The sequence below is a fragment of the Xiphophorus hellerii genome, chromosome 16 (genome assembly GCF_003331165.1).
Source record: "Xiphophorus hellerii strain 12219 chromosome 16, Xiphophorus_hellerii-4.1, whole genome shotgun sequence".
Classification (NCBI taxonomy): domain Eukaryota; kingdom Metazoa; phylum Chordata; class Actinopteri; order Cyprinodontiformes; family Poeciliidae; genus Xiphophorus; species Xiphophorus hellerii.
The window spans coordinates 22,671,219-22,686,050 of NC_045687.1; the positions used below are offsets into that span (position 1 = coordinate 22,671,219).

General features: G+C 42.0%; 1 protein-coding gene across 6 annotated transcripts in view; it reads right to left on the reverse strand.

Moving 5' to 3' along the window:
• Positions 1-250: 250 nt before the first annotated feature.
• The window catches only part of caskin1 (CASK interacting protein 1), a 104,986-nt gene continuing 90,404 nt past the window's right edge, over positions 251-14,832 (reverse strand). For 4 of the 6 annotated variants that reach the window (XM_032588278.1, XM_032588276.1, XM_032588281.1 and 1 more), the window contains 9 exons: positions 14,609-14,719; positions 13,012-13,113; positions 10,970-11,108; positions 10,524-10,667; positions 9,148-10,355; positions 8,044-8,355; positions 7,246-7,810; positions 5,650-6,154; positions 251-4,498 (listed from right to left, as the gene is read on the reverse strand). In XM_032588278.1, coding sequence (XP_032444169.1) covers positions 4,402-4,498; positions 5,650-6,154; positions 7,246-7,810; positions 8,044-8,355; positions 9,148-10,355; positions 10,524-10,667; positions 10,970-11,108; positions 13,012-13,113; positions 14,609-14,719 — 3,183 coding nt within the window. In that variant the 3' untranslated portion in view covers positions 251-4,401. The remainder of the gene's footprint in view (positions 4,499-5,649; positions 6,155-7,245; positions 7,811-8,043; positions 8,356-9,147; positions 10,356-10,523; positions 10,668-10,969; positions 11,109-13,011; positions 13,114-14,608; positions 14,720-14,832) is intronic. The other 2 variants (XM_032588277.1, XM_032588279.1) reach the window with 2 other exon arrangements.

Genomic DNA, 14,832 nt, shown 5'->3' on the forward strand with positions numbered 1-14,832 from the left:
GGCTGCCTACTAATTATCTTAGTCCTATATTGACTATAAAGGAAGTTGTACTTATTCTTGTAAAACAATCTATAAAATTAAGGAAGTTGTATTTCAGATTTAGGAAATGACATCACCTTTATTCCAATTACAAATCTTGCTAACTGTAAAACCCAGTGACCTAGCTAACCGCTGTTAGGAGTACAAGTAAATAAATAGTAAATAATTAGGTATTACTGTCCATCTTCATACACAACAAAACAGCACACAGTTATGTTTATATAGAACATTAATTTATTGAGAGCAGATGGCCATAAGATGCAGTTGCTGCAAGCACACATCTGTCCAATCAGTAAAACACATTCTCACACTCACGCCTACACACACACACAGATTTCACACAATCAACAGCAAAGCAACACTTTACACACTTTGGCCCTTTCTCAAGCATTCACACACAGTCACTGCAGAGCAAAGAAGATCCAATAAAAAGCTTCATCTTTTGTTAAGAAAGAAGAGATGGACCAGAATTCTGTTTTTGACCTCAACCCATAACCACACAATCACTCTGTAACACAACGCTTACAAGATGAGAGACGTCCAAACCGAGGAAGATGGGGGGCGTGGGGGGTGAAGGCAAAACTTGTCTTTGATGCGATGGTGCCTGGGTTCAAAACTAAGAGAAAGGGGACATTTCTAAGGAGTGGCTGAAAGTTAGCGATTAACCAATGGATTTATTACATGCACAACCCAGATTCTCATAAACGACGCCTGAGTGAGTTTAAAAATGCCACAGATCAGCACTTATAAGATCAATTTGTCTCTGGTGATTCAAAATTTCACATATTGGGAATTGTTACTTTCAAGCTAAGAGATGAGAGACCTGATCGCTAAGCAGCAAACCCAACGCCACAAAGAGTTAAAGGTCATTGACCCACAGCTACACCTACATTTTTTTTTTTCAAACTAAAATTTTCCTTTATTTCCCCACATGGACTTTGAGATTCAACAGGATCACTTTTTTGTGTGTTTTTCTTTTTTTATTTAGAGGAATTTCAACAGTTTTGTTACATTTGTGACAGAAACGCAGCTAGTGATGCTGAAGCATTATTTACCAAAAGCCAAAGGATGTTTTCCTGCGCAACTGACACACGAAGCACAAACGTAAATGTGTGACTGAGGTATACATTAGGAAGCTAAATGCTATTGATCAAGTTGTTTTACTCTTAGCAGGAAAGTGTCCATTTTTCCCCAAGCGACTTTTTAAGTGCAGAGACAAATTGTGTTTGCTAATGTGGGTTTGAAGCATGCAGCCAACTTATGCCAAGTGCAACGCGATGGTTTCCGGTTGTCCAGATGAGGAAGCGATCAGTTTCATGACTCTAACAAATGCACCTGTGACAGTGAAGAGGGAAAAAGAGAGCGATTCCCTGATACTTTACATACCCATCTACTGTATTGAAGTTAGACCAAAAACCACAAAGCAAGGCACATGTTTGCAAGACAAAAAAGAAAAAAGATAAACCATATCCAAAAAAAAAGTAAACAGGAATTGCTTGTAATATAAACATCGCCACATCCTGACACATGTATGCAGAAAAAAACAACAATAAAATAATATAATAATAATAATAGAAAAGAACACTTCCTTGAAATTACCCAACATGGTATCCTACAATGATTCATTTAGCTGGGACCACCGAAGCATGGAGAAGCAAACTGATTTTGAATACTCAGATTAGATCTGATTACTTTGAAAAATACTCTTCAGGATGACACACACATCATAAATACACTTCTTTTTTTTGTTTTTGCAAATATCCATATATATATTCTCTATGTGATCAGAATTTAAATACCACAACTATTCTCTGAATTATTATTTATTCATAGACAAAGAGTGCAGCTGCTGTGAGACTGATTTCCTCTATGGGGGGAGCACATGGAATACTGGAGTATTGCACTTTTTTTTTTTTTGGTCTAATATAACAGAAATAAAACCGTCATGCTTAGCAGTTCTTGAACGCTGTCGCTTACGCTTTCCCCACCACCTTTTGATTTCCGCCTCATTTACACAAAAATCAAGGTTACGTGTTGTAACCAGTAAAAAGTGGGGACGCGGTACAGTAGATTGTCATGGCGAAACGAGATGAGGGGCTTGTGGGATGGAAAATGTAAGAGTTAAGTGCTGGAATGTCGGTGAGTAAAGTGTAGTTTCATTTTTATTTTATATTTTAGTTTTAACGTGGTTGTAAAATTGGGTGATGTGAGTTTTGAGGTCTGATTGGTTGGATTATTAAATATTTTTACATGAGTTTCAGAAGAGCTGGGAGGAATTGTGATCTTGCAAAAACTTTAATGCCACTTAAACCTTTATGACAGATTTTTTTCACTTATATTTAGTGAATTAGACTGGGTCATTCTGACACACAAATATGCTTTGATCTAAATTATAGCTGCGGTGTGTTGGTAAAGGCCTCTCCAAATTGAGATGCTGCCACCATCATCACATTGTTTAGTCCACCTCACAGCTGTACACGATTTCCTGTTGGTCAATCGCATAAATGCCAATTTACACACTAAAATTTGTGTTTGTAATGTGATCAAATGTGACAAAGTTCAAGAGGATAGAGGTAAGTTTGCAAGTCAGGGCATGAATAGTGCTTCTCACTGACAAAGAGTGCAGCTGCTGCCTTAGTGTAGAGCAGGAAGCAGGGGGGGGGGGGGGGGGTCCATCTTAGCACAGTCAGTAATGAAGGGATTTTGTTGAATTAACTACAAGTAAAACCAATAAGAAATCAGGTCAGCTGGAAAAAGCTTATTTGTTTCGGGTGACTGAAATTCTCTTGGGTGGATCTTTATACTAAGCACCATTATCAGTAACAAGCTTTCCTTGCCTGAGGCACGGTAGTGGTGGTATCATAATTTGACCACCTTAATTAGTATCACGCTTCAAATTTCTATTGGTGTGTAAAAAGTGTGAAAATCTGAAACTTATTCACTCAATCAGTAAAAAGAAAAAAAACAGTAAATTTATATTTGACTAGGATTAAAGTACCAATAATTCCAATTGCTGAAATGAAGGAGCAGGTTTTGGTGTTTTGGATTTATCTAAGCGTCTGTGAGTGTCCTAAAAGCGCTATGCAAGTTTGACGTATTATAATTATTATTATCTAGTTGAGGTTGTGGTAGCAGGATGGACAGTGGAACCTGAAGTTTGCTGCTGCACTTTCATCAGTCAGCGGTGATTTTGAAGCCCTCTTTGTTGACGCGCAGCTCCGACCGTGGTGCTTGTGCTGACCTTCACAAGGTGCTTTGGGGGCAACTCGGACCCATCCAACTGTACACACCGGGGGAAATGTCACACTAATTTACCTCAGCCTTTCTAAAAATAAGGCTGGCCCACGAACGTCCCCTTACACTTTTTTGAAGTTCTCAACTACCTGCCAAATCCCCGAAATGACCTGCTGTAGTCCCGCTTTTACACCATTTTCATTCATATTATGAAGGTACCAGTTTGTGTGTTTGCGCGTATGTGTGTGTGTGCGAGCCGGCTGCGTGGGTCGTTGTGCTTCTGCTGTGTGCAAGTGGGCCTGTCTGCGTGTGTGTGCATATGCGGGGCGATGCGACTCGACTCAGATCCGACCGCAGGGAACCGAAACGGGGATCCTGAAAATTCCCGTGATGCACATCCACCCGCACGAACGGCGCACACACGCACACCCATCGGGAGGTCAAGAGTCTCAAATTTGGTCACATAGAATAATTTTTCCACCAAGTCATTTACATCATCACAACACCAGAGGTCACCATTCCACACAGAACCAGGACATCAAATCAAAGAGCTAGAGATTGATATTTATCGGCGTATATCATATATTACTGTGCTAATGCAGGACTTTTTCAGTAGATATAAACTCTCCATGCTTTAGAATGTACACATACCGTACTATGATTCATTACACAGTTGGTTTTTAAATCTGTATTAGTATTTGTTCATGTGGAGTTCTTTAAAGACTCATGTTGTGATTGCAGTCTTCTTGACTGTGATACATTTCTTTATTAATCCTTCTTGGGTGTTTTTTTTTTGTTTTTTGTCTCTCGATAGTTTAGCTTTTTTATCTCTCTTTTTCTGTCCCTCTTTTTATCTGTTTTTCAGTGCCGTGATCTCTGTCCAGGCCTTTGCTGCTGCTGTTCCATCACCTTTATTGTTTTTTTTTTTTTTTGCATCGTGCAAAGGAGAAAGAGAAGAAGAGAAGAGTCGAGCTTCCTCTGGGCAGATGGATGGACAGCAGTTTCGGAGCAAAGAGGAGAGAGGCATATGAAAAGAAGGAGAGAGAGAGATAGAGAGGAGGGTTGCCTCTTTGTGCCATCTGAATCAGTCCTGATGCAGTGGAGATTCGCTGACTGGGTTTCTGTCGTTTACTCCAACATGGCATCCAGCTGGTCGGCCAAGTCGTCGAACATGCTGCCGATGTCATCGAGGATGCTCACTGTTGTCTTCTGCTCAGCCACAGAGCTGGATGCAAACACAGGCAGAAGATTACAGCACTTGATAGAGAGTTCATATCTATAAACTGATGAACATTGCTGTAGTATTATTTGAGACAATGAAGACATGATTTTACAATAAAGAATGTAGCCTTGCTAAGAAACAGATGGCTTTCAGAGGTTTTGTTCGTTTTAGATAGCAAGCTAATTTAGCTAAAGCTAGCCTGGAAAATTCAGTAACAGATTGCAATATTAATCCATAACATACTACTCAAAACCAATAACTCAGATTGTCTGAAAACGCAAAGTACAATATCTTTACTGAATGTCTTAACAGTTCAATATTGTTTTTATTGTTGTCTCTTACATATATTTAGCAATGTATTATTTGCATATTTCTTCTTTTTTTACCTGCACAAGTAAAAAAGGGTTAGGGTTAGTTTTAAATGTATATGCACGTACCCAGAGTAAAGGGGACTGAATTCACACCAAATTTGTTGTTGTAAAAAGTGTTGAAAACTATACATTGTTTTATTTCAACCTCATGTTTGTTTGTGTGTCTGTTATTGTATATAAACACATTGACGACAATTGTGACTATTTTAACCAACAAAGAGAGGTCATCTATGGAAAGTTTGGACATTTTGGACATTTTCCTGGTCCTCGCCTTCTTTCCAATTAAAATACACTTTGATAGTTAGGTTTAGAGATGGGACTTAAGTTTTGATTAAGGTTGGGAACATAATAGTAATTGTAACAGTTAGGGAAAATGCCTGATTTGGGGATATATGCAGTTACTAAAATGAAAGGAAGTCAATCCAAAGCCCTCAGATGGATAGAAGTACAATGGAGAAACCTAACATGTGAATGTGCGTGTGTGTGCACGCACGTATCCTGTGGATTTGTGTGTGTAAGCATGAATACATGGTTTACAAAACCAAATTGTGAAGTTACTTATCAGCAGTGTGACCTCAAAGGGCTGTGAAATGTCATATATGAAATTTATGTATGTTCTGAAAGTAAATTGGTATTTTTTAAGTGAGGTATAGGTAAAATTCTTTTTTTGACATACGTTTTGTGTTCACCAGATGAAGGGAAAGGTATGTCCCCATAAACACTACAGAAGTCAAAATGGTCTCCTAAACTACAAATCCATGTATGCGTGTGTGTGCTCCATACTCGTCCTGCCGTAGAATCTTATCTTCCACAGCCTGCAGAGCAGCAGCCAGGGATGCGCTCGTCTCTTCCAGCTTCTGTTGCACCAAAGAGTCTACACCAAAGTCTGTTGTTGTGGAGGCCTGTGGTGTGACAGCTCCTCCTGTAATCCCACTGTCCACTGACACGCCCCCGATGGAGGAGCGGGGGGGCTTTACGGGCGGCGGGGTTGGGCTGGGAGTAGCAGGGGTCTGAGGTGTCTGAGGGGTTGTGGGGGTCTGCGGTGTGTGGGGGCTTTGAGAAGAAGGGCTTGTCGGCTTGGCAACAGGAGGGTTGGAGATGTTGCACAGCAGGAAGGAAGTAGGTGAACTGGTCTGCCGTGCCACCACAGAGTGCTGCTTGACCTGGGTGGAAACTGAGGTCGGGGAGGCGGGACTTGTCATAGAGTGGATCAGCTTGGCCGGTTTTGGTGCCGTAGGTGGGGGTGCTGGTTTCGGTGAGACCGGTGGAGGGATCTTCTTTCCTTCCACTACACACAGAGGAGAAAAAAAAAATCATTTTCAAGAGAATAAAGCAGGAATGTGTGCTGTGAAACTTTTCTTGTATAAAATCAATACATGAAAATCAATATTGCAAAGCAGAAAAGCTGAACAATAACATTTAGGGCCACTGCTTGCTAAAGCTATATACATAGAGAGTATGGCTCTTGTCAGAACTTTATAAGCCCTCATCAACCTCATGGATATTGAATTCATTTAGACTTTTAATGATTTAATTCAACAGTTTTCCCCCCCCCCAGGATGTAATATCGAATAAAAATTTTTAAGAATTTTAAAACAAAATATTTTAATACATAAGCATAAATTTGTCGCTGATTGTCTAAAGTTATAGAACAAATTGTAAGTTATTGTTCCAAAATTGTTGATTTTTTTGGTTTTACAATTATCATCAAAGGTTTAGTGTCCTTTAAAGCTTGGGCGCATAACTTTTATTTAAAAAATTTTTTTAAATGTATTTGTTAAAACTGTCACCATATCCTGACAGTATAACGTTAGATACAGATAGCATGAAAAAAATCAAGCTCCACCCTGAACTACTATTACCATCTGAAGAAATGCACCACTCCCAGGCAAAAACAACCAATCAGCGCCAGGAGGCAGGTCTTAGCGCAGTCACTCATGGTAATGTAAGCGCTGCTAATGGCAAAGAAACAACTTAAAATTACGAACTTATCATTACAGGTAACTGTAATTTTCAAATCCATGCTAACTACCATAAGCATTCATAAGAGGATAGTTGCAGGGAATAAGTTGCAGCCTAGCAGAGAGCAAGGAGGAGGGTTTGAGTGACAGTGCCAAGACCCTGCTCCTGGTTCTGATTGGTTCTTTCTGACCAAGCGATATATTTCTGCACTTAATATTGGGAGAATATTAACTGTCACTGTCATGACATAGTGACAGTTTTAGCAAATATGTAAAAACATATTTTTGTATATACTCCAGCTTCAATGTGGAGGTTATAAAGATTAGAAAGTTAATTGTAATGCATAATTAAAGGCCTCAATGAAAATGACATGTAAGTAAACTTCTAAAAATTATGGCACGGTACATCAAAGAGTACCTGGACTTCCAGGGGTCCCTGGCCCTGGCAGGGGGACTCTTTTATTGAGGGCAGCCTGTGGTGAGCTCTGTGGGCCTCCTTGTCTCTTTATCTGTGCAACGACGGGTTTTGGGGAGACCGGAGGCTTTGGTTTCCTCATAGGGACTCCTTCATTTACTGCAGGAGCTCCCTGGTCCGTGCTGTCTCTGCGGGGGGTTGGGATCACTTGTTGCTGAGGTTGCGGCTGTTCGGTCACTCCAGCTTCAGACGGCAGGCGGCGTTTTACAGTGGCCATGCCATTCTGGTACGGCATTGGCTGTGTAGTGTTGGGATGCCCGGTGCCAACCACCTCCCCATTGGCAGCGGCCATTTCTCCGAAGCCTTCGGGTTCCTTGTCACGGCTCTTGGGCCGCCGTTTTACGGTGGATGACTCCTGGAGGGTGAAATCCGAACCGTTGGGGTGGGACTTGGAAATGCGAGGCCGTCGCTTTAAGGTTCCCGTGGCTTCAGGGGTGTCCTCCAAGGTGAAGCCCCCGTCTCCCGGGGGGGTGTCGCCGTCACCCTGCAGACAAACACAAAATACACACTAACGGAAAGTTCATACATTCATGATAAAAGGTCATTCTTGCACAAACAGTCAAAGCGTGAACAAAGATAAATGGAAACAACAATAAAAGCTGAGCAAGCGCTTTAGTTTCAACTGTAGCTTTGCACATTAGAGCACACTGACTTTTAGAACATTACGCAGATAATGTAGAGTAGAAAAGATTGACTGACAAGTAGACAAACAGGTATATATACAGATAGTTAGATAGTTACCTGTCCTTCTCCTTCTCCTCGAGCTTGGCGGCGGATGGTGAGGCTTCCCTCTTCTGCGAATGGAAGGTTCTCCGAGGAGCTACCACTGCCTCCTGAGCAGGGAACCGGGGAAGATGGAGGGTGAGGTGAAGAGGAGTTCACAAGGGGAGGGGGGGATTGAGGTTGAGGTTGGGAGGAGGATGGGGCGAAATCCAGTGGAGTCGGTTGTTCCCGCCTGGCAGCCTCCACCAGCTCGCTTACGGGTCCACTTATGGTTCGCCGCCGGTTCACCACTTCACCGTCCAGGCCAATGGCCTCGCGGGTTTTTCCCACCTGAATGACAGTGAAATTGAAAAGTTTTCTTGCTTGTTCTTGAGGATCTATAATCTGAATCTTATATTGTGTGTCTTGTAAAAGTCTGTATAACTCTTGAACTTTTCCACATTTTGTCACGTAACAACTATGAACTTCAATGGATTATTTTCGCAGAGCAAATCCAAAATATATGAATTACCAAAATGGCATGCTACTTAACATGCTATTGGCTGTCATTTGCAAAGCAGCCTATCCAGGAGTGCCATTCATTTAACTTGGTGTTGATTAGATACCCCAAAGAGCAGAGATAAGAAAGGCTGTAGATGTCAGCTTCTGGGGTATTGCTAAGACAGTTTCTGCTAGGTATATTTGGTGCTTGAACTAATAATACATGCAAATATAAGCATCTTTCTAGGAGGTCTCAAGTATTTGCGAATTTCAGTTATTCAAGGTCAGTTGTAATCCATAACCCCAATTAATACCATGGTGTGTTCAGACTATCCTTAAACACAGAATTTTTGATGTAGATCAAAATGTTACTTTTTGGTCTCTTCATTCTTAGCAATCCAATGGTATACTTCTGCTTGCTGCATATATAAACCTGCAGAAAGCAGGAGGAACCAACTCAACATAAGGGGTCACAAATTTCCCAATGACTCTACTTGCATAAAAGAAATAGAAAATATGTTGAAGGCACAACTGCCATCCAATTTGGCCGTCACTGGTTGCAACGTGGCAAATCCCGTCAAGAATTATCAATGTTTTTCCAAAACAGTGTAAGTAATCTGCTATAGAGAGGCAGATGTATACCTGCAGGTAATTCTTTTGCAGTGCCATGCCTTTGGCCCCACCCCCTATGGAAGACATCTCTAACATGGCAGCGATGCTCCTCACACTGCCCATGCTGTTGGTCTCCACTGCAGCCGTCTCCACGGACACCCCCAGGTCGCTGGCCCTCCGCTGTTGGTGGTAAGGCACATCCAGCATTCCCCCAGTGGTGGTATGTGTCTGCTGCTGTGTGTTTGCCTCCGTCAAGTTGGAGTTGGAGCTGGAGATGGCAGAGCTTGAGCGTTTGGGCGGGGGCGGTGGAGGACCCTTCTTCTTCTGACGCAAAGCGAAGGATTGGGTGTGACTGCGGCCGGCAGTCTTTTCCTGGTTGCGGACTGAATGGCTGCGGCTCACGCGGTGGGTCACTGTAGCGTATTTCACTCCTTCCGCTCTTGCAGTCGCAGAGGTCTGAACTACTGCTACTTCTGTTTCCATTTCTCCTCCTCCGCCTCCTCCATCTTCACCTCCTACTCTCTCATCACACTCCCCGTCTGAGACGGCGTATCGGTTGAGACTGTGGGCACGTTTCTTCTTGAGGGCCAAAGGTTCTGCTCCCTCAGCCTCTTCCAGTTCAGCTTCGGGTGGTAGACAGAGGTGTGGAACTTGCTGCTGTGGGCTTTCTCTGACCTCCATCACCTGTGTCTGTGGGTGGTGGTGATGAGGATGGGGCTGATGCTGCTGAACTTGAGGCTGCGGCTGCTGCTGCTGCTGCTGCTGCTGCTGGGGGATTTGACACGGGGCTCCACGGTGGGTTGGAGACTGAGGTTGGTGTGAGTGCAGCGAAGGTTGCTCCCCTTGTATTGCCTGGGGTGATGGTTTGGTCTTACTCTGTGGGGAAGCACTGCTCTGAATGGAGGAGGTGGAAGAGGAGGACGAAGTCCTGGTTTTGGTGGGTGTGTGTGGTGGTGTGTAGGGAGGTGCTGGCTGGTTGTGAGAATGACGGTGTTTTCCTTGCGATGAAACGCTGCCTCTGTGGGACGAGGAGCTTCCCTGGCTGCTTTGCTGCCTCACTGTCCGTGCCTCCTTCTTCGGTGGCCCTCCACCTCCAGTTATCACGTCGTCATGGTCCTTGCTTAGGGTGCGAGTTCGCTGAACTCTGACCTCTTGACCTGGGTGAATGATGGCATTCTGAAGCTCTGAGCTCAACTCACTGTCCTGGAAGGTACTCATCTTTGGAGACATGATGACCTCTGGAAGGAGAAAGAGATTTTCATTAGTAATTCTCAGTTGCCTAGGATACAGGAGTGATTGGGTATTGTTCTAAAGGCCTTTTGTCTTCTGTGATGGCTAGACCTCAAGGCAGCTTAAAGGAAACTAAGAAGCTAAGACAAACTAAAATCTATTTTTACTGTGCTCACCATCTGGAGGCGGGCTGTCCATGGAGATGACTTCCTGCTGCTGTGTGATGGGTGGCGGTTTCTTTCGAAGGGAGCCCCGCCCATCTGAGCTGCGCTGCATTTCAGCCAACCGCTTCACGGCCAGCATCAGCTTCTTCTGGTGACCTTTCACATTAACACACAGGAGTTACCGTTCAGTTTAATAGAGGTCCTATAAGAACAAAACCTACTTATTTAAACATTCCTTTAACTCTTTAGTAACTGGTTAACCTGCAAAGCCTTTCCAGTAGGCTACCCAGCTGAAACTGTAAGATACTATCAGGCAAATTGAAAATGCTAATTTTAATTAGCAACATTTGTATCTATTTAAGATTACAGAGATCTGTTGTACATGACTGCCTCAGCACAAAGTCTTCAAAACACCAGAAGGAAAACATAGATTGTTGACACATGCTAACATGTCTTACCCAGCTTGGTGATGCCTATTTCCTGCAGATCTTCCCAGGTGATGTCTGTGATGAAGTCGATGTTTTCGTAGCCGTTCTGCACCAACACCTGGTGGTACTGGCTCAGACCTATGGCCGACAACCATTCCCCCAGGTTGCTCTGCAGTCATGGTGAATCAGACAGTTTTAGTCTCATACAATCACCAGTTTAACTTTTAAACATTTTGTTATATTACTAGAAACTTCAGTGTATTTTTATTGGGGTTTTATGTGAAGGGGCAAAAGAAAGCAGCCAATATAGTAATTGTAAAGAGGAAAAAAAAAAAACTAACAAAAAACATAGCTTTAATTTTATTTTCTAAGTAGAAATCTTTTGCGTCATGTGCAGGTGTTCATGTTTTCCTACACCTCAGGCAGTGTTGTATAGTAACGAAGTAAAAATACTTCACTACTTTACTTAAGTACATTTTGGAGTACTTCATACTTTCCTGGAGTATGAAAATGTTTGATGACTTTCACTTTTACTTCACTATATTTCCGAACTTAATTGCGTACTTTTACTCCGATACATTTTCAATGTGTGGTTTAGTTACTCGTTACAAAAAAGCGAGAGAGAGAAACGAAGTGTTTTGACCCCACCTACTGATTAGCAAGCAGGCTACCGAACAAAGTCGTAGCCTGCTTGCCTGGCTTGTTCATCACCTCCAATAGGATACACCTGTTTCGCTTCTCCCATTGTTGGGGAAATCAGAAATCGGAACACCTTGCATCGGGTGGGAGGGTAGGTCGAACAGAGAAGAGTGCTGCCCGCACTGACGCGGCTCAGGGATTACGTGACACGCAGCGCCGTGCCCTATAATCCACTGTAAGCTATGTAATGTGTTTTGAGGCAATTGACCAAAATCCCGGACAATTTTTAAATTCCCCCCGGACATCTTTTTAGGTCTGAAAAGTAGGACATGTCCGGGAAAAAGAGGACGTCTGGTCACCCTAGTTCAATGGGGGACAGAAGCCATAGCGATAGCAATTTAGACTAAATTTAACGAATATAGGAAAGGCATGCAAGTTCAAAACCACAAACCATTAACATGTGCTACTCTTTAAAACTGGAACAATTTATTAGCAGGTTTCATTTTGCCTGCACTTGGTTGGGTACATTATTTTAAGTTTATTTGACAAGTTTACCAAGATATAAGAAATGTCATTCAAACTTGCCTTGTTTTACTTTTTACTTGTACTTTTCATTACATTACTTGAGTACATCCATTTTTACAGTAATTTCCATACTTAAGTACAAGAAGTTTCAGATACTTTAAGACTTTTACTCAAGTAACATTTCAGTCAGTGACTTCGACTTTTACCAAAGTCGTATTTTGGAGAGGTACTTGTACTTTTACTTGACTCTGAGATTCCAGTACTTTATACAACACTGACCTCAGGAGATTACCAAGGGGTGGGGTCACATATCATTTGCCAGAGATGGTAAATGATATGAGAGTTTTATTGCATTATTCTTGAACATCATTCTGCATCCTTGTGTGAGTGTATTTTGTTTTCATTGAGCCACAATTCACTGTGACAAATTCTAAAAATATGTACGAAAACACAAAACCATGGCTTATATACAATATAATACAATATAATACCACAACCTACTCAGCCTGCAGTGGCTATGTTGTTTCTACTTATGGAAAGCTGGTAAGAGATATAATACGCGTTTTATTTTCTTTATATATATATATATTTATATAGAAATTCCAGCCACACTTCAGATTTTTATTATTTAAAAAAAATGTCAAATTCTTCTGGTTCCTTCCAAGTTGTTAGTTGTAACATGACAAGTAATGTGATAAGTATGAAAACGTTTACATCACCCTATATGTTCAGAAAAAGTTCAGAAAACGTGCTACTACTACTTATGTTGATAACCTTTATGTAACCAGAATAAAAACCTTGTTGAGATATACAATCGAATCAGTTTGTTTAGTTTGAGAAGCATCAAAGCATAAAATAATAAAAATAGCTAATAAAAAACATAATCAAAAGCAAAGGCTGTTACTCACAGGTTTCTGCTCTGGCAGCCACTCTGTGACGCTCAGCTTGTTGATCTCTGATGTGATCTTCTTTCTGTGACCAGGTTTGGTTATTCCGATAGCTGTCAGATCCTAGCACACACACACACACACACACACACACAAGCAAACACGCGTTAAGATCCTATTTTGATTGCATTTTCCTCCACAGCATTGCAGTTTCATCAGTCCAGGAGCCCAGCAGTGTTTCTCTCTCGTTCTCTCACCCAGACATGCTCACAGAGGGAAGACATGGGACGGCGTGACACCTGATGGAAGCTTCTGGAAAGTGGGTAGGAATAGCGTGATGATGCAAATGTCCGCAGATCCAATGAAAGGCAAGGGAAGACGAGCACAAACGTCTGCAGTGAAAGGAAGCGTCTAAAAGTCCAGATTCGCCCGATTTCAGATAACGGAACTCAAATATAGTTTTTGTAGACACACAAAGAGACACTTCTACAGTAAAACATTAACAACACACACACATTCACACAGACCCACACGCATATCATTGATTGTACAACTCGTTTTTGTGTGCGTAAAACAACTCAAGACAAATCTCTAATGGAGTCCTTTAGCTTTTTTAAGAAAGGTTGTTCAATCTATGCTCTAAACCCTTCAGCATATACAGAGTGCATATACATATAAATAATTTATAACTACTGAAAATTATTTATATAGTGGCATGCATTGTGGGGAGTGTCAATCTGGTTGCTATGGAGGCAGCAGCCACAGGGTAAAAGGTGACAGAAAGGTCAGGAGGTCAAGTGGAGCGGAGTCTTTTGCTCTTAAGACGCTTGATGTGATCTTTGAAATACATTTAAAAGAATTTGTTTCATTCGAAAAATCATTTGAAAATATATAATGCATTCCACCTTCTGTGACATCCCTAACATATTTTTTGTACAGACAGCAATTATATTTATCTGTTTTTCTTCTTGTGGGGAAAAATCACGTTCAGCAGAAATGTTTTCTGCACGGTCTGCTCGTGGCAAACATCAGTGGTATTGAAAAACGTCAAATTGTAATTGTAATAAGCGGGCAAACTTTCTGCTAGACGCCTGCGTCATTACTCATTTAAATAGGGCCGAGTTATGTCAGCATGCTAGGCAGCTTCCTTTGTGTGAGGTTTAGAGGTTTGATGCAAAAGTAAAACTGGTTTGAACACATTTGACTCACGCAAATAAATCTGCAAATTCATCTTAAAGTATTCCAATATTTATATGGACTTTATTTTGATTTTTAAGTGAGATTTATTGTTTATTTTTGCCAGTGCCGTCATGACAGCTACGACATTACATGAAAAATAAAATTAAAAAATCAGAAAAATACCAGCAAAGGGGTAAAACAACAAAAGATGACCCGGGGCAGGTGTGACAGGATGCAGAGAACAACGGGGGTATGGGGGTTCACGTTCATAACGATGTTTAATTGTATTCATGAGATTTTTGCAAAGGTAGGAGATTATATACATGCATCTGGACAACATCAAGGACAGCACGAAGCAAAGTCTGTCAGACTTGGTTCCACTGTGGTCCTTGGCGCAGGAGGTGTGAGCTCTCTGGGGTTCAGGGTTCAGTTGCCTTACCTCCGGAGTCATTCGGCTAATGGTGGGCAGGTCATAGCCAGCGCCCAGGAAGTTTGGAGCGTAGACCTGCAGCTGAAAGTCGCTCAGCCATTGGACAACGGCCTCTGAGCTCTACGGGAGAGAAGACAGGGGGCATGCGGTCACTGGCACCGTGTTTGCTTCTTCACAGCCACTTCTCATCAGCCAAACGGGGTCATACAGAGGCCACTCCTTAGTTATTACCG